Below are 19057 nucleotides of genomic sequence, written 5' to 3' on the forward strand. Positions count from 1 at the left end.
TCAGGATCAGAAATATGGATTAATCGTATTATCATTTTCCTTTTTCCTTAGCTCAGCAACACTGAAGCCAAAAGCACTCCTGACTCTGCTTATACAATCAAACTCAAGAGGTTGGGTGAAACCTGAAATGGCCTCATGCTTATTGAAAACCCTGAACACAAAATAATATGATCAAAGCAACACTTTCAGTGCACTGGATGAGCTCAGCAGATCGGGCAGCATCAGTTAGAAACAATGAGTCGACGTTTCGGCCGGAACCCTTCGTCAGGACTGAAGAATGAAAGTTGGGGAAGGATTTGAAGAATGCTTGTAGCTTCAGTTGAAAGACCAGTAATTTGAAGGACAAAGGGGTGGGGGAGGGGAAACATTGATGTCATAGCCCTGAAAACAATGGGTGGTAGAAGAAGGAGGCGGAACCGTGAGGGAGCTGAGGGAGGGGGCAGAGTGAAATTGGGATAGAGGAAGGGAGGGGGAGGGAGGGAAGTACCGGAAGTTGGAGAATTCTATGTTCATACCAAGGGGCTGGAGACTACCTAGACGGTATATGAGGTGTTGCTCCTCCAACCTGAGTTTAGCCTCATCATGACAGTAGAGGAGGCCATGTATGGACATATCTGAATGGGAGTGGGAAGCAGAGTTGAAGTGGGTGGCTACCAGGAGATCCTGTCTGTTGTGGCGGACGGAGTGGAGGTGCTCAATGAAGCAGTCGAAAACCGCTGATTCTTTATTGTTTAGCACTAAACACCACTAAAGATTTAAGGAGGTGATTGTCATCGATGCAAATTACAGAAGCACAAAAGCATGGTCAGATTTAAGGAAGAATTAATAATTGCTACTGTTGCACTAATGCAGAAATTTCAACTGAATGAATTAAGAAAACAGAAGCTGAATTTCCACTGGGAATCTCCTGATCTTCAACCAAAATTTTAGCACAAAATCTCAGAAGACCTTGGAACTAAAATCTATAACTTGGCAACCATTGGGAAGCAGAAATTGGACCCCAGATTTGCAGTCCCTTCCTACTTGAAAACTGTTTTCCCTCAAAACACAAGACTATAAGATGCATACCTGAGCCATCCAGTGCTGTGATATCCACTCCATGGGCCAGGAAGACCTCCAGACAATCCACTTGACCCTTCACTGCTGCCAGGTGGTACCTAAAGTATAAATGGACTCAGCTGTTGAACTAATGGCAGAGGAACAGAGTATTTTCATGAACTGCCATAATATATGATTGGACTCCAGCCTTCTTCAGTTCTAATCAACATACTTCAAATATCACAGACAAAATTAGTCAGCTTGGTATAATGATGTGCCATGTGTGGAGACCGATAAGCTGGGAAGAGATAAAGGAAGCAAAATTTTAATAGTCTTTGATATTATGATGGATATTGTGTAAGTATTAAGTAAATAAGAAGTCAATGGAATTAAATTTACATCATGGTAAACAATGCCCAGCTGCCACTGCATTGCAAACTTCATGCAAGTGACTGGCAGTAGCATCAATATCAGAGACACAGGTTTAGGTTACTGATTATTAAAAGAGTGAGTGGGATATAAAGAGAAGTATCTTAGTGCAATGTACTGTAATCCAGAATACCCACTAAGAGAATGGTACAAATAGATTTAACAGCAACTTACAAAATAACAATTATATATGGGGAAAGAGCGGGGAAGTGGGACTAATTAGACAGCTCTTTTGGAACTGATATTGCAGTTAATGAATATCTTTTATGATGTTTGATGCAAAATGAATGCTCAATCAATGGACCACAGTTGACTGCAGATTAAATTTCATTATCTTATAAAACAAGGCAAGTGAAGAAACCTATTTTCTTGGGACCTTACATAGATTGCTTAATGTTGGTCTTTAGCCTGTGTAATTGTGTAAACATGTCAAAATGTCAAACATAAGAAACATATTTTTTATTTTAATTAACTAAGCTTACTATATTAACTTAAATATTTGTCAAATATGCTCTTAACCGTCTTTGCTTTTCCTGTCAATTGCAATTATGTGTAAAGAGTAATTCCTGGTGTAAAATGTCATGGTACTTGAATATTCATAAATACCAAATTTCGGCAAGAAATAAATGGGCTTATGACAATTAGGGAAATTACAAACTATTGATCATTTAACTCTGAATCAATAATTTTCTCACACATGCTGTGGGTTTTCAGATCATTGCTAGAATTTCCAAACCTACCTTCACCGGTCTTCAGAGTAGGACTGAAAGAGTGATCATTGTGTATGGGCAGTATTTACATAGCACTAGCTCAAATCGAGGTTTCCTTGATCAGAACATCATGACGTTCCTGTTTGGCTGAACCCCAGATCCTACCGATCCGAGTGCAAGTCATTTATGAAAAGTGGCTATAGGAATTTGCATGGGTTCCAGCTATGTCAGAATCTTAATCAGATTAACTATACAGATACTTGTTTCTGCCCTCTTCAGGGTTTCGCCCTCAACTCTTGTTCTGTTATGTTGAAGACTATTTTGATATTGTATTTATAAACATGCAGAACTCACAGATTTAATTAACCCTGGGGCTAAATTCCACATTGCCCTCACTTCCTAGTGACCACATCTGATTTTTCCCTTCCCTTGTTTGTATCTGTCTCAGAGGATAGGTTAGTGATCCCTAAACATTATAAGCCCAAACACTCCCACAGCTACCCTGACTAAGCTGTCTCCAGCCCTGCTCCCATTAAGGCCCTGTTCCATTTTCCCAGTTTCTCTGTTGCCTGCTAACCTGTTCTGGTAGCAAGATGTTTTCAAAGCAGAGTTTCATAGAATCACAGAATCGTGCAGCACAAATACAGATCCTTTCAGCCCACCTCATTCCTGCTGACCGTGATGCCCATCTAACTAATCCCATATCACTCTACACCTTTTCTATCAAAGCACCTGTCCAAATGCCCTTTAAATATAATTGTATCTGCCTCTACCATCTCCTCTGGCTCCTCTGTGAAAAACACATTACAGAAGCCCTTAAAGTTTCTCTCCTCTCACCTCAAAACTATGCTTCTAGTTCCAGACTACTCTTCACTGATTAAAAAAAAAGAATCTGACTATCTATCTTATTTATGCCCATCATAATTTTATAAAGCTCTACAAGATCACCCTTCAGCCTTGTAATTTCCAGTGAGAATAAACCCAACACAAGCTCTCGTTATAACTTCAATCCTACATTCCTGGCAGAACCCTGGTGAATCTCTTTTGCTCTCTCTCTCTATTGCCAATACATTCTTCTTGTAATGTAGGGATGAGAATTCAACAGAATAATCGAGGTGTCCCTCCAACAAAAGCTTTGTACAGCTGCAATATGACGACATAATTCTTACAACTCAGTGCCTTGGCCTATGAGGGTAAGAGTACCAAATACCTTATTCGTTACCCTAAACACTTGTATTGCTACTTTCAGGGATCTTATGGGCTTTCACCTCATGGTTCCTCTATATATCTAGGCTCTTAATATTCCTGCCATTTACTCCAAATATTCTCTGAGAATTTGACTTCCCAAAAGGCATTACCTCACATTTGTCTGGATTAAATTCCATCTATCACCACTCCATCCAACCTTCCAGCTGATCTCTGTCCCACTGTCGTCTCAGGCAACCTTCTTCACAGTCTATGATTCCACTAATTTTTGTGTCATCTGCAAACGTACAAATTAAATTGCCCACATTCTCAGCCAACTCTTTTATACATACAACAAACAATAAAAGCCACAGCACCAAACCCTATGTTACCTCACTTGTTACATACTTTCAACCAGAAAAACACCCATCCTCCACTACCTCACCAAGCCAATATTGGATCCAGTTTGTCAACTTGCCTTTGATACCTTGCATCTTTCAAACTATGCTACTACGATGGACTTTGTCAAAAGCCTCACTGAAGTCCATATAAACTATGTCTTCCAAGCTGCCTTCATCAATTTTTTTTTTAGCTACCTACTCAAAAAATTCAAAGCATGATCTTTCTAGCACATAACTATGCTAATCTGTCCCTGCCTTTCCAAGTGAGCATAAATCCTTTCACTGAGAACCTTTACTTACAACTTCCCTACTACTGATGTAACACTCAATAGCCTGTAGTTTTTAAGCTTATCCGGACTGTCCTTTCTGAGTAAAGGGACATTAGATATTCTCCAGTATTCTAGTCAAATTAAGATATCTTCTCTTTATCTGTTTCTGCCCCCCCTCCTGGCTCCCTAATTTCTAGCATGCTGCTGGTGTCTTTCACAGTGAAGACTGACACAGAATACTTATTCAGTTCATCCAGCACATCCTCGTTCCTCATTACTACTTCTGCAATATTATTTTCCAAAGGTCCTTTGCCCATTATTGCCTCTCTTTCACAAAGATTCTGATTCAGTTTCTGGGTTGAACTGGTACCTGAATCATGATTAAAAGATACCAAACAGCGATTAAGGTTTTTTTGATTAATTCATTCAATATATTCGATCTGCTGCTTCTTTAGCCATTTTCCTAATCTGTCCAAGTCTTTCTGCAAACTCCCTGTTTCCTCAACACCATCTACCCCACCAAATCATAAGCATATAAAGTGAAAAGAAGGAGTCCCAAATCCAACCCCTGCAGAACAACACAGGGGGTGTTCCTACACTTCCCCTTCTGCGAGTCAACCAATCTTCTATCCATGCTAGTATCTTTCCTGTAATATCATGGGCCCTTATTTAGTTTGACAGCCTCATGTGCAGCACCTGATCAAAGACTTTCTGAAAATTCAAGTGACCAACATCAATTGAATCTCCTTTTCTATCTTGCCTGTTATTTCTCTCTCCACAGATGCTGCCTAATTTACTGAGTATCCGTAACAGAGGAGAAGAAGATTAGTGAACTTGGTTCCCTTTTCTAATTGTTAGAGCGGGAAGCTATAATGCAACACTCGTACCTTATTTTATTCTGCTGAATGTATTACAGTAGCCCACAGTTTTAAAACATGTCAGTCCAAATACTGAAAGTTCTATACTCACGCTGATTGCCCCTCGGTGTCAAGCTTCGTTGCAAGCAGAGTCCTTTTACTGAGGAGTGAGGTCACCTTTTCTGCATCACCAGCAGCCACAGCCTGTAGTAGCTTCTCATCATATTTACTCCAGTCCTGGCTCTAAACAACACAGGGCCATTCAAGGAAGACTTGAATTTATATAGCACCTTACATAACCTCAAAACACTCCTGAAGTCTGGTGACTGTTGTGATTCAGGAATTGCGGTTGCCAATTTGTGCTAAGTTCCCACAAATAGAAGTGAGAAATGACCGGGTAATATTTTTGGTTGTGATATTCATGATGGATGGATTAAGACACAAAACAAACACCACTGCTGACTGCAAGTTAAATATTGCTTCTATATAAGTAGTCAGATGAGAATTCAACTTGTCACCTCTGTCAATAGTCAATAGCACAGCATCACCTCAGTATTCCACTGAGCGTCAGTTTAGGTTTTGCTGCACAAGTCCCTGGAATGATACTCAACAGAATCCTGAAACCCTGAGAGAAGAATAGCATGAGTTAATCCAGGACCAGCATGTGGAATTGCTCCAGCAGCTTTACTGAGTATGCCTCCACTTTGGCCAGTTCTCATAACTCAGAAAGTAGCAATTTCAACATCAACAGGGTGTGATGGAAGGGCAATGCTAAGTCAATCTCCGATGTCTAATATTCCGGATACCATGCCAAGGCCTTGGATAGGATAGAGAGAAAGGTTAAGAAGGTGCAGAGAATACGGGTTTTAGTTAAATGGAGATCCCGAGGGACATGGGATCATTTGCAAAGCAGAGATGTGAAGGGAAGTAAAATTAGAAAATGCTTGGAACACTCAGCAGATCAGGCAGCCTCTGTGGAAAGAGTTCTGAAAATGAGTCTTCCAGTGGAACTATTAACTCTGTTTCTCTTTCCACAGCGGCTGCCAGACCTGTTAAGTGTTTCAGGCTTTTCTAGTTTTATTTTAGATTTCCAGCATCTGCAGCTTTTGATTTCCAGGATGAAGTGGAGATTGGATAGAGGTGTTCAGACCACTCATAGGTTTAAAACCAAATAAGCACAGAAGGAACCCATTTGTTCAACATGCCTGGTAGAGTTATCTAATTCATCTAATTTACCCTACCATTGACTTTACTCTGTCCTTTAACAGATTAAAGGGAATCCCCCTTCTTGGGATCAGCTGGTGAATGTTCACAGGCCACAACTTATGAGGCTTAGTGTCCAAGATCCTGGTAGCAATTACAGTGCCTTCAATCTGCAACTCTTTTCTATGTCAATTGCATAATCCATCACAATATACTGAAGGTAACTACTGACTGCTAAGGACTTTTTCTTGATAATACAGTTTGTGACAGAGCAGGCAAATTCCAAAGTGCCACACATATTCTGGAACAAAGCTTGTACTGCTTGGACCTCTCTTGAGACACTCAATACTCAACGGAATGTACAGGGCTCTATCATACGCAATGTTCTAATAATGGTGGGGGCAGCTCTTGTGATACAGTGGCCGGTGGGAACTTAAAGAAAATTTGAAACAGGAAGAAGGAGGATAGAAGGATGGATATTCTATCTCTTCCACTTGTCCTGGACCTGGCCTATCATCTTAATGTAAGACAGAGCAAAAGAAAAATATTGTGAATGTGCTGATAATCTGAAGTAAGCAAGTGAGAATGCTGGAAATACTCAGTAAACTTACAGATTGATTGTTTTACATCATAACTATGGAAAGGGCTCAAAGCTGAAACATTACCTTTCTCTCTCTCTGTCTCTCTCTCTCTACAGTTGTTGCTGGACTAAGTATTTCCAGGATTCTCCTTCATAAGAACATAAGAAATGAAACAGAAGTAGACCATTCAGCCCCTGGTAATATTCAATAGTTTTTGCTGATCTTTTAGCTCAGTGCCACTTTCCTGTACTATTCCTTCACTTTCCTCAATATCTAGGACTATTCCAAGTCTGCATTGCACTCTACTTCTGATGCAATACAACAAATTTCATGACATACACCAGTGATATTAAACTGATTCTGATTGTATTTGTTTCCTTCATGAATATACTTTCCTGCTGTAGGTTACAGAATTCCGAAGATTAACCATCCTCTGGTGAAGAAATGTTTTCTGGCTTGAAAAGCCAATTCTAGCAAGAGGAAACATCAGCTCAGTATCTGCCATGTATCAGCATCTAGCCCCACATTTCAATAAGATTACCTTTCATCTTCAGACTTATAGATGCATAGGTCCAATCCACTAAATATCTCCTCACTGGACTAACTCATTGATCTGGGAATCAACCGGGTGAAATTTTGCTGTGCTTTCTCCATCAAATATATCCACCTTTAGTTTGGAAGATTAGACCGATAGACAATATACCAGATGCCAACTCACTAGACCCATATATAACTGGCAACTTCTACTAGTCAAATACTCTTGCAATAAAATATCAACCTAATTGTTTTATCAATTTACATATTAACTTAGTGATTTGTGTAGAATGATATCCAGGCCCCTCAGAACATCTTTCAATTTCTCATCAGTCATCTGTTTTCTCTACCAAAGTGGATGGCTTCACATTTTTCCACATTATATTCCATACATCATGTTTTTTCCAAAGAGGTTTGAAAATGCAATCAGTGTCCATGACCACATGTAACAGGTACTGAACCTCTTGAAGCAAAGGTTCCAGATTATCAGAGCTAGACTCCTAGCATTGATACAACTGATCACTGCTCCACTGCCTTCTGCAAGTTTGAGGTTTTTGGACCCCATGGATACAGAACACCTCTCTTATTTCCTACCAATTCTACCAGAAATTCCAGCAGAACTTTGAAAACCCTGGGACTTACTCTCTCACATGTACCACTCTTCAGTGCTAGTCAAGTTATATTCATTTCCTTCTAGTCAGCCTGTACCTGCCCATCCAAAATATAATTCATTTTTAATAGGTCCAAAGCCTATGAAGTAGCACAGAGTAGATTTGCCCCAAGATCAACATTCACAAAGTTCGCTCCATGATGATGCATTCCGCCAACAAACAGTGTGGTTGGCATTTGCTGGACACCAGCGCCAATAAAATGAGCAGGTAGCAGAAGTCTGGTATGCTGCCCAGATTATAATAAACAAGTATGGCCAATTGCGTGTCTTTCCTGCGTCTTTTTGTGGGGTGCGTAAACCCTGGAGTGTAGTGTTTATGCTAAAAGAGCAAATGGTAGTGGAAATGCTGCCAGAACTTGTGCCCGCTGAACAAAATCCTGTTATTCTAAGCCTCTCGGAAAAATATTTAGCCGTTAATACAAGTGCATTAAAGGATTTACTTCTCAAAATGCATACTTTGGTTGTTTTACATATGAAAAATTATTCTACCACAGCATACAAAGCTCATCATTAATAACATCTATCATTATTCTGCTGTGATACTGTACATCAAACATGGGAGATGCTTAGTTCCCTGGCTATCCCTTACCTACTCATCCCCTAGAACCCCAGGTGCAAGTCACACCTTGTACAAAATGATACACATTCAGCAAAACAGAGCTTGAAAGGCAATGGCTTAAATTAATGCAATGCATCATCAGTGCTCTCTAGACAGGTATGGCTGCATGCAGCAGGGGGAATGTGAGAAGGATAGATCTATGTGAGAGAGAGAGAGAAAGCAAACATACTGACAGAGAGGCAGCACAGAGACAGATGCGTTTCATAACCAATCGCAGACGCTTGACTGCCATGCAGCTTCAGTGGATAATGCCCCTACAGCCTTCCTCAGAGAGCGTCCTGCTGCTGTTCGTCTTCCCCAGCCAGGGTCAGCCCTGCAGCACAGCCGAGGCGCTCCTTCACAACTGTCCATGCCTTCATTTCTCCAGCACTGCAAGCACACTGCAGCTTACTGCAGCATCTGCCTTCTCATCTATTCCTTCGCGAGCTGAGAGATCACAGTCAGCTTGGAGGGCAGCATGCACCGTCGCAGGACCAGTTATCGTGTGTCTAGCTCCTAACAGCAGCATGCAATTCTCAGGGTCATCAATCAGCCACTCGGCATTTAAATACAGCACCAGAAATATACGCAGGGCTGCAATCAGCAGTCAATAAGCTGCTGTGAGCTCGCCTGCTTGCTCACAGGACAGTTGGCAGTTGTAGGGCATCACTCTGAAATAACACTCACACATACAGGCTTTGACAGATTTATGGACAATCTGTATGCTTAAATGTGCAGCGCGCAGCAAACAAGTCAGATGATTCTACACACATAGAATGTATCCATCTCCAGCAATTGTCAGACTCATGCCGAACTCATTAGCCTCTAGCCCACCCCAACCCCCATCTACCCCTGCTGCCCCCACAGGTAACAGAATGGCCAAACCTGCCAACCTCAGGCAGCATCAGAGAGGTGGACAAAGGCATGGCAGCCTTTTCTGGGGTTGTGAAGGGAAGGGAAAAGTCCAAGGAAAGCTGCACACCACAGCTGTATAGATGCAAGGAGAATAATTAGTGATGAGGGGATAACTCCATCCCGGAAGAGTGCCGAACCAGCTTGCTACAATCATTGGTGCATATGCCCAGCTCTGGAAGCAACAGACAAGACAGAAAATGACTATTATAGAAACATAGAAACATAGAAAATAGGTGCAGGAGTAGGCCATTCGGCCCTTCGAGCCTGCACCGCCATTTATTATGATCATGGCTGATCCTCCAACTCAGAACCCCGCAATATTATCATAATATTGGGCAAACCCTGATCCGAGCTTCAACTGGGCACAAGCTGATTCTCTTTGTTGGTTTCAGTGCCAGACTGAGAAAGGGCATAACCCTCTGGAAAGTGCGATTGACCGGGCAGGAATCAAGAAAGCTAACTCCTATAGAGTCATCCTGATGAAATACTATTAGGAGAATATTTCTAAACCAACACTCTATTTCATCATTTCATTTGCACGATGATATTCTGCAAGCTTTATCCACCTCCTTAGAGGGGATGAGATCTACTGGACTGGCTATTGCCAAATCTTTTTGGTCAGCTCCAAAAACCTGGTGATAAATGAATGACTGCAGCAGTATGAGTGCACAGAAAAATCAGAACCGAGGGCCCCCATCACCCAGGACATGCTTTGCTCTCAATGCTACCATCAGGAAGGAGGTACAGGAGCCTGAAGGCACACACTCAGCAATTCAAAACAGTTTCTTCCCCTCTGCCATCTGTTTTCTGAATGGACATTGAACCCATCAACATTAACTCACCTTTTTTATTTCTATTTTTGCAGTACTTATTTAATTTAACTATATATATATTTACTGTAATTCAGTTTTTTCTATTATTATGTATTGTAATATACTGCTGCTGCAAAGCCAACAAATTTCATGATATATGCCGATGAGATTAAACCTGATCCTAGTTCTGATTCTCATTCAAAGACCCCACAAATAAATGCCTATTTTGTGTCTCAATCTGAATGTTCCCAATAATGGGAGCCAGAGAGTTTCTAGTCTTCCACCAATATTAGAGAACAAACAGAAAATCCAGGAAATAATATGTTCAAATTTATTATCAAAGTGCATATATGTCACCATTTACAACCCTGAGATTCATTTTCTAGTGAGAATCACAGTAATACATTCTACGCAATAGAATCGATGAAAGGCCACACCCAACAGGGCGGACAACAATGTGCAAAAAAGTACAACAAACTGGGCAAATACAAAAAAAAAAGAAAAAAAGGAAATAATAATAATAATAATAATAATAATAATAAATAAACAATATCAAGAACATGAGATGAAGGGGCCTTGAAAGTGAGTCCAGTTCAATGGGAACAGTCAGTAATGGGGCAAGTGAAGTTAAGTGACGTTATCCCCTCTGGTTCAAGAGCCTGATGTCAAGTAGTAATAACTGTTCCTGAAATGGCTAGTGCAGGCCCTAAAGCTTCTGTACCTTCTCCCTGATTGCAGCAGCAAGAAGAGGCCATGGCCTGATGGCCTGGATGGTGGGGGCCATTGAAGATGGATGCTGCTTTTCTGCGACAACGCTCTGTGCGGATATTCCCAATGATGGGGAGGGTTTTACCCGTGATGGACTGGACCATATCCACTACTTTTTGTAGGCTCTTTCATACAAGGGCATCATTGGTTTTTCCATACCAGGCCATTACGTAACCAGTCAATATTCTCTCCACCACACATCTATAGATATTTGTCAAAGTTTTAGAATGAAATCTAATAATGGCATGAATCTTTACAAACCTCTAAGAAAGTAGAGGTGCTACCATGCTTTCTTCATATTACAACTTAAGTGCAGGACAATCCTCTGAAATGAAAACACTGAGGAGTTTACAGCTGCTGACCCTTTCCACTACTGATCCTCTGATAGGGACTGGCTCATGGACCTCCAGCAGAAGGTATAAAAGCGTGAAATCACCTATCACTAGTCTCAAGGACAGCTTCTATCCACTGTTACAAGACTCTTGAATGAACATCTTGTATGATAAACATCCCCAGTATAGACAATGTTATCACTTACAACCAGTACCATTGGGCAAGATACGTCTGTGTGCCTGACAACATGCCCCTAAAAGAGGCACTCTATGCTCTGTCAAGGCAAGCATCCTCTAGGAGAAAACAGAAAATGTTTTAAATATTTCCTCAAAACTTCCTATGGAAAAAATGCACTGTTGATTTACAGAATTCTTAACCTATCAACATGGCAGAGAAGAACTCAAGGACACACAATAGATTTTCACCTCACTGGGAGCACTAGGAAGCCTATCAACCCATCCTCCCTCTTGACCATCTCCACCTGTCTCACCTGTGGAAGGGTCAATGGATTTTACATAGAATCATCAATTATCTCACAATGCACACTACCATAAATAGGTCATCCTCAATCCTGAGGGCTTTACTGAGATGAAGATTATTACTCATTACCTTTGATGGGAGTTGTACAGACTGCTGTTGCATTGACACCTTGCTATCTGATATGTAGCAAGCAAATTATTTCAGGTGCACTTTGATCACAATGCTTTTTCCAAATTCAGTCAGTGCTCATGTTTGGTTTCTAATGAATGCTGGTCTCTGTGCTTACACCCCTTCAGAGTGGCTTTGTGATGGGTACATTCCAGGGAAAAGATGAATACTGAATAAGGCTAAAACAGCCATCCTTATTGATAAATCTTCAACAAGAATGATGGGATTGAAGCTAAGCTTTTAGGTTTTATTCAGTAATAGCAAAACATTTTGTTAATCCAATAAGAAACTGAAGCACTGAATTCATTTAGCTGCCAGCAACAGTAGTAAGTTTCGATTTCCTTCTCAAGCAGTCCTTCCTGCTTTTTCTCTTCTTATGTATGTTTTAATGTTAATACAACAAAAAAATTAAGGCTCTCCTTTCTCTTTAATCCAAACTAGAAGCAATATGAAAATGAAGCAACAATTCCTACTTGATCAATGACTTTTCACTCTGATGTGCACGTAATGTCAGTGGTGTGCAATGCCAGATGAGAATGGAACCTCTATCCACTGCAGATGGATAACACCAGAGGGTCAAGAGAAAAACAATTCAGATTTCCTCTCTCGGAGCTCTTCTAGAATGCCAACAGTGATGGACGTGTCTGTGAACTGCCCAATGTCACTGGAGGTAAGCCTGCCTCCACACCAAGAACAGCATCTTCAGCTCAAAGCAGCAGCACGGTGATGTAGCAGGTAGTGCTGCTAACCAACAACATTCTGCAACCAGGGTTTGTCTGTGTGCAGTCTGCACATTCTCCCTATGAGTAAGTGGGTGTTCCAATTAGTTCGTCTGACTTCTTCCTACATCCCAAGACATATTGATTGGTTGGCAAATTGCTGATTGTAAATTACTTCTAGTAGGTGATAGGGGAATCAGAATGAAGTTAATGAGCACATGAGAGAGACTAGATTGTAGGGAAATAAGTGGGGAATGGTAGCATAGAGTCAATGGGTGAGAGGAAACAAAGGGTCTTGGCCTGAAACGTCGACTGTAGCTCTTCCTAGAGATGCTGCCTGGCCTGCTGCATTCACCAGCAACTTTGATGTGTGTTGATTGGTTAAAAACATGCGTTTCTAACTCAGAGAATTAGAACAGTATTTGAGTAACATCAGCTTGGGAGAGTATGGGGAAAACATGTCTACTACATCACTCCAAAGAGGAGAGGTACCCATCTGGCAAACCTGGCAGGATTCCTGATGTAGCTTCCTAGCAGCCAAAGTCAGCAGGGCACTGGTTGAAAAAAGAGGAATGATGGCCTGGGGAATTTGCCAGGTACTTAATTGGAGAACATTCTCATTCACTGGGGGAGTAATAAAGGATACCGTGTTTTAAACCAATTGTCTAGCTATTAAGTTCCAAAAATGCCAGAGAAATGTAATGCTACATTTAATAACTTCCAAAACTACAGATAGTCATGGACTCTGACCCAAACACAACAAACAACAGCCCAACTTACAATCTGCACAAATTCCTTTTTGAACTTCAACAGGATACTGATTCATTAATATCCAATTTACTGGCAACCAGGACCCATTTCCCTTTGGCCATTGCCCGTTGCCATCATGTTATGAACAGATGCATGATATTATTGGACTGGCTCTCTCATGTTTGTGATGGCAACATCTCGACAACAAAATGAACACAGGAAACAAAAGCAAGTAAATGGCAAAACACTGTGAGAGCCAAGATGGTTTCCAAATCTCTTCCTCAAGCTTTTTCTCCATCACTACAGGATCAAATTCAACTCCTTCACCTCTTGAAAAAAATGCTGCTCTAGTTTCAAGAGAGCTTATTTTCAGTTCTTCCTTCTCTCTCACTCTACATACTTTTTGATATATGCTGAAATCAAAATGTCAGCAAATGTGGGGGAAAATAAGTTACCTGCCTAAGATCAATTGTAAATTATAAAGTCATCATTTATTCAATAGATATTTCTGAAGAAAACTGAGAGTGAAATGCCATCACGTCTTTTAATTGACTTACCTCCCACTGTACGGGGAGATTATTTCCTGATTTAAAAGTAATCCACCTCACTGGAACAGGGCCAATTCAGTGTTAGTGGAATACACACCAAGAATTTAAAAGTTACTTACCATGGCAGTCAGATCTTTGTTCCTGTCATGTCCAGCAAAGTTATCAGTGTCACAGTAAGGGAGAGCACACAATTTACAGCAAGAGGATGAAAACAGATAGCCTCCACTGTTATTACAGTTCTACACAGGGCAACTATTGATGAGGCTGTACTCAGTCCATGCCAATATTTCATATCATGCTGAGGCTCTAGAAAAAGAGGAGATTCTTGCTCCGCTCCTGCTTGTTTGTTTTCACAGGTAATTGTCACTTGCTATTTAAAGATACATTTCACGATGAGGTTTGCCTTTATTTAGAGAGGGAAGAATCAAGATGCCGCCTGTGTAATGATATCATACAGGATTGGGAGCTGGGTGCTCAGCCTCTCGAATCTGATTCCTCATTCATGTAGGATAACAGTTCCCAACCTTTCTGAATGAGATCCCTACATTCAAACATCAGAGTTCCCCTATAAGCCAAAAGTATAAACACTAGATAGCCATAAGACCCTAAGACATAGGAGCAGAATTAAGCCATTCGGCCCATCACGGCTGCTCCATCATTTCATCATGGCTGAACCATTTCCCTTTCAACCCCATTCTCCTGATTTCACCCCGTAACCTTTCACACCTTTACTAGTCAAGAACTTATCAATCTCGCTGTAAATATACCCAATGACCTGGCCTCCACAGCCCCCGCAGCAATGAATTCCACATATTCACCAGTCTCTAGCTAAAGATCCACACTTCCTCCTCATCTCCGTTCTGAATGGATGTACCTCAACTGAGGCTGTGCCCTCCAGTCCTAGAATCCCCCACCACAGGAAACATCCTCTCCTTATCCATTCTATCTGGGTCTTTCAAGATTTAATAGATTTCAATAAGATTCCCCACATCCCCCATTTTTTCTAAATTCCAGTGAGTACAGGCCCAGAGCCATCAATCACTCCTCATACGATAAGTCTTTCATTTTCGGAATCATTCTCATGAACCTCTGAATCCTCCACAATGCCAGCACATCCTTTTTTAAATGTGGTCCAAAACTTCTCACAATACTCCAAATGAGGCCTCGCTCGTGCATAAAAAAAGCCCCAGCATGACATCCTTGCTTTTATACTCTAGTCCTCTCAATATTGCATTTGCCTTCCTCACCATCGACTCAACCTGCAAATTCTATACAAGAACTCCCAAGTCCCTTTGCACCTCTGATTTTTTAAAATTTTTCTCCCATTTAGAAAATAGTCTCTGCTTTTATTCCTTCTTGCAAAGTGCATGGCCATACACTTCCTGACACTGCATTCTATTTGCCACTTCTTTGCCTATTCTCCTAATCTGTCCAAGTCCTTCTGCAGCCTTCCTGCTGCTTCAACACTAGCTGCCCCTCCACTTATCTTCGTATCGTCTGCAAACTTGACAGAGCCATCAATTCCATTATCCAAGTCACTGACATACTATGTAAAAAGAAAATGTCTCAACACCGACCCCTACAGAACACCTCTAGTCACCAGCAGTCAATCAGAAAAAGCTCCCTTTATACCCTCTGTTTGCCTCCTGCCAATCAGACGGTGCTCTATTCATGCTGGTATTTTTTTCCTGTAACACCACAGGTTCTTGTTAAGAAGCCTCGTGTGCGGCACCTTGTCAAAGGCCTTCTGAAAATCCAAGTACGCAACATCTACTGGTTCTCCTTCGTCTATCCTGCTTGTTATTTCTTCAAAGAATTCCAACAGATTTGTCAGGCAAGATTTTCCCTTAAGGAAACCATGCTTTGGCCTATTTTATAATGTGTCTGCAAGTACCCTGGAAACTCATCCTTAACAATCAATTCAAACATCTTCCCAACCTCTGAGGTCAGGATAACAGCTCTATAATTTTCTTTCCTCACCTCCCTCTCTTCTTGAAGAGTGGAGTGACATTTACAATTTTTCAGTCCTCCTGAAACATTCCAGAATCTAGTGATTCTTAAAAGATCATTACTAATGCCGCCACAATCTCTTCAGCTACCTTTTTCAGAATCCTGGGGTGTTGTTCATCTCATCCAGGTGACTTATCTACTTTCAGACCTTTCAGTTTCCCAAGAACCTTCTCCCTAGTAATAGCAACTGTGCTTACTTCCGTGCCCTGACACTCTCAAACTTCCAGAATACTGTTAGCTCTTCCACTATTCAGACTGATGTCAAATACTTATTCAGTTCATCCACCATTTCCTTGTCCCCCGTTACTACCTCTCCAGCATCACTTTCCAGTGGTCCAATGTCTATTCTCACTTCTTTTACTCTTCATATATCTAAAAACATGTTTGGTATTCTCTCTGATAATATCACAGACTCTCATTCAAAGAGGTGGTCCCAGGGATTACTAGGCCTATTGCTGAGGCAGCTGGTATGCCATCCAAATGTATATTTATTTACACTGTTGTGAAATTTCTACGCAAATTACTTCAGTTTTATTAAGCATCATGAACCCACTGACAGATTCAAGCAGCAAAATGGAGACACAAGAGGCTGAACGGATGGCTATTGTGCAAGTGCAAGATGATAGGACCAGGCAGATCAATAGTTCAGCATGTACTAGATGGGCCAAAGGGCCTGTTTCTGTGCTGCAGTGTTCTATGACTATCACTCTAAGAGACTGCAGATGCTGGAATCTGAAAACAAATGAGCTGCTGGAGAAACTCAGAGGGTCAGCCTGCATCTGTGGAGGCAAAAGAATGGTTCACATTTCTGGTCATCATGCTACACCAGGACCTGTCCTGTCCCTACCCGACATCTCAGGCATGCCTTTGCCTCCACAGATGCTGTCTGATCCACTTGCTATTTATTTTTTTGCTTCATAGAGATAAAAATTTGGGAAGCATTGGTTTAAATCATGAGCAATCGGTGTATCCTGATCCAAGACAAAAGAGTCAACCTCAATTCTGAAAAGTAGCACATTCACCTCCCTGATCCACTCTCTGCCTCACACCACTATCCTGCTTGGAAGTCTCAAGAGCAATTTAGTAGTGAAAATAACATCAATGCCACTATGCTTCATAAAGGGCCTCTCACCTTGAAATTATGTACCTTAGCTCTGGATTCCACTACTGAAGGAAACATTCTCACAGTCTACCCCTTAATAACTTTAAACATGATAGTGGGATCACCACCATATTCGATGCACAAGGGAAAACATGCCTAGTCTATGCAGTCTGTTCTCCTCCAATGCCTCACTGCACCCTGCCAAGATTACTACATCTTAAAGGAGAAGTTTGTATTGAGTCTCTTAAAGAACTTTAAGATGGGTGAGTACCCAGGGCCCGATGGGATATACCCCAGGTTATTGAGAGAGGTAAGGGAAGAGATTGCTGAGGCCTTAACCAATGGCTCTGTGTTCGCCCTTGTCACAGGCATGATCCCAGAGGACTGGCAAGTAGCTAATGGTGTTCCATTATACAAGAAGGGAAGCAGGGTTAATCCTAAAAACTATAGACTGGTGAGTCTCGCGTCAGTGGTTGGGAAGTTACTGGAGAAAATTATCAGAGACAGGATTTATGAACATTAAGTGAACTAAAGCCTAATGAGGGAGAGCCAGTATGGCTCTGTGTGGGGCAGGTCATGTCTGACTAATTTGATTGAGTTTTTGACAATGTGATGAGAGTGACTGATGAGGGTAAAAGTGGGGATGTTGTTTACAAGGTTCTTAGTAAGGTGTTTGACAAGGTCCCTGATGGGAGGCTCATCCAAAAGATTAAAATGCATGGGATCCATAGTGAATTGGCTGTTTGGATTCAGAACTGACTGGCCCATAGAAAACAGAGAGTGGTGGTCGAAGGAACTAATCCTAGCTGGAGGTCTGCGATGAGTGGTGCACCACAAGGATCTGTACTGGGACCTCTGCTCTTTATGATGTATATAAATGACCTGAATGAAAAAGCAGCTGGGTTTGCAAATGATATAAGATTGGCGGTGCTGTGAATAGCATAGAAATCTGGCAAAGAACATAGGATATAGATCTGTTACAGAAATGGGTAGAGAAATGCAAGATGGGATTTAAGCCAGACAAATGTAAAGTGTTGCATCTTGGACAGTCAAATGTAGAGAAACTGTTAAGGGCAAGACCCTTATTACACGGATTAGAGGGCATATGCTGTAAAAAGAGGTTGGACAAACTTGGGTTGTTTTTCCCTGGAACAGTGAAGGCTGAGGGGAGATCTGATAAATGTTTACAAGATTATGAGAGGCATAGATAGAGTACACAGACAGTATCTTTTCCTTCGGGTTGAAATATCTAATACTCGAGGACATGCATTTAAGGTGAGAAAAGGTCATTTCAGAGGAGAGGTGAGAATGGCAAGCATTTTTTTACACTGAGAGGGGTAAGTGCCTGGAACGTGCTGCCTAAGGTGATGGTAGAGGCAAATATATTAAAAAATTTTAAAAGACGTTTAGATAGGCACACAAATATGAGGATATGGCAGAGGGGATTAGTTAGGTTGTCTATTTGATTACTAATTTAATTGGGCTATCATAACATTGTGGGCTGAAGGGCCTGTCTGTGTGCTGTACACACAAAATGCCAGAGGAACTCAGCAGGCCAGGTTCCGATTTCCAGCATCTGCAGATTTTCTCTTGTCTGTCCCTGTGCTGTTCTATGTTCTTACATTCTCCCTAAAGTGCAGAGGTGCAGATTGTTGATATGATAGTGCCTTAGTTGAAGGGAGAGGAAGTCATGCTGTTTGGGGGAGTGGGGTATTAGCTAGATCTTCAAGAATTAAGAAGGAAGAGGTGGGTCAGAAAAACAAAAGGTCAAGTATTCTTGTTACTAAGGGGAGAAGACAGCAGTGAAGCGAGGAAACATGGTGCAGCAGGACAGATCCAGGAGAAGCGTTTGAATAAAGGGTAGCAGAGACTCAGAGATCTCACTTCATTTCTCCTACTTAATTCTCATTTCTACAGGATGAATTTCATTGCAGGGAAACCTATTCCGAGAAAGTTGCACTAGGAAGTTTTCTGTGG

The 19057-nt window shown here is 41.4% G+C and overlaps 1 protein-coding gene across 2 annotated transcripts in view; it reads right to left on the reverse strand.

Moving 5' to 3' along the window:
- Positions 1 to 8903, reverse strand: part of ankrd24 (ankyrin repeat domain 24) — an 84467-nt gene extending 75564 nt beyond the window's left edge. For both annotated transcript variants that reach the window (XM_063032744.1, XM_063032745.1), the window contains exons 1-3: positions 8666 to 8903; positions 5002 to 5132; positions 1069 to 1157 (exon numbers count right to left, since the gene is read on the reverse strand). In XM_063032744.1, the coding sequence (XP_062888814.1) occupies positions 1069 to 1157; positions 5002 to 5132; positions 8666 to 8728 (283 nt within the window). In that variant the 5' untranslated portion in view covers positions 8729 to 8903. The remainder of the gene's footprint in view (positions 1 to 1068; positions 1158 to 5001; positions 5133 to 8665) is intronic.
- Positions 8904 to 19057: the final 10154 nt, after the last annotated feature.

The sequence above is a fragment of the Mobula hypostoma genome, chromosome 24 (genome assembly GCF_963921235.1).
Source record: "Mobula hypostoma chromosome 24, sMobHyp1.1, whole genome shotgun sequence".
Classification (NCBI taxonomy): Eukaryota; Metazoa; Chordata; class Chondrichthyes; order Myliobatiformes; family Myliobatidae; genus Mobula; species Mobula hypostoma.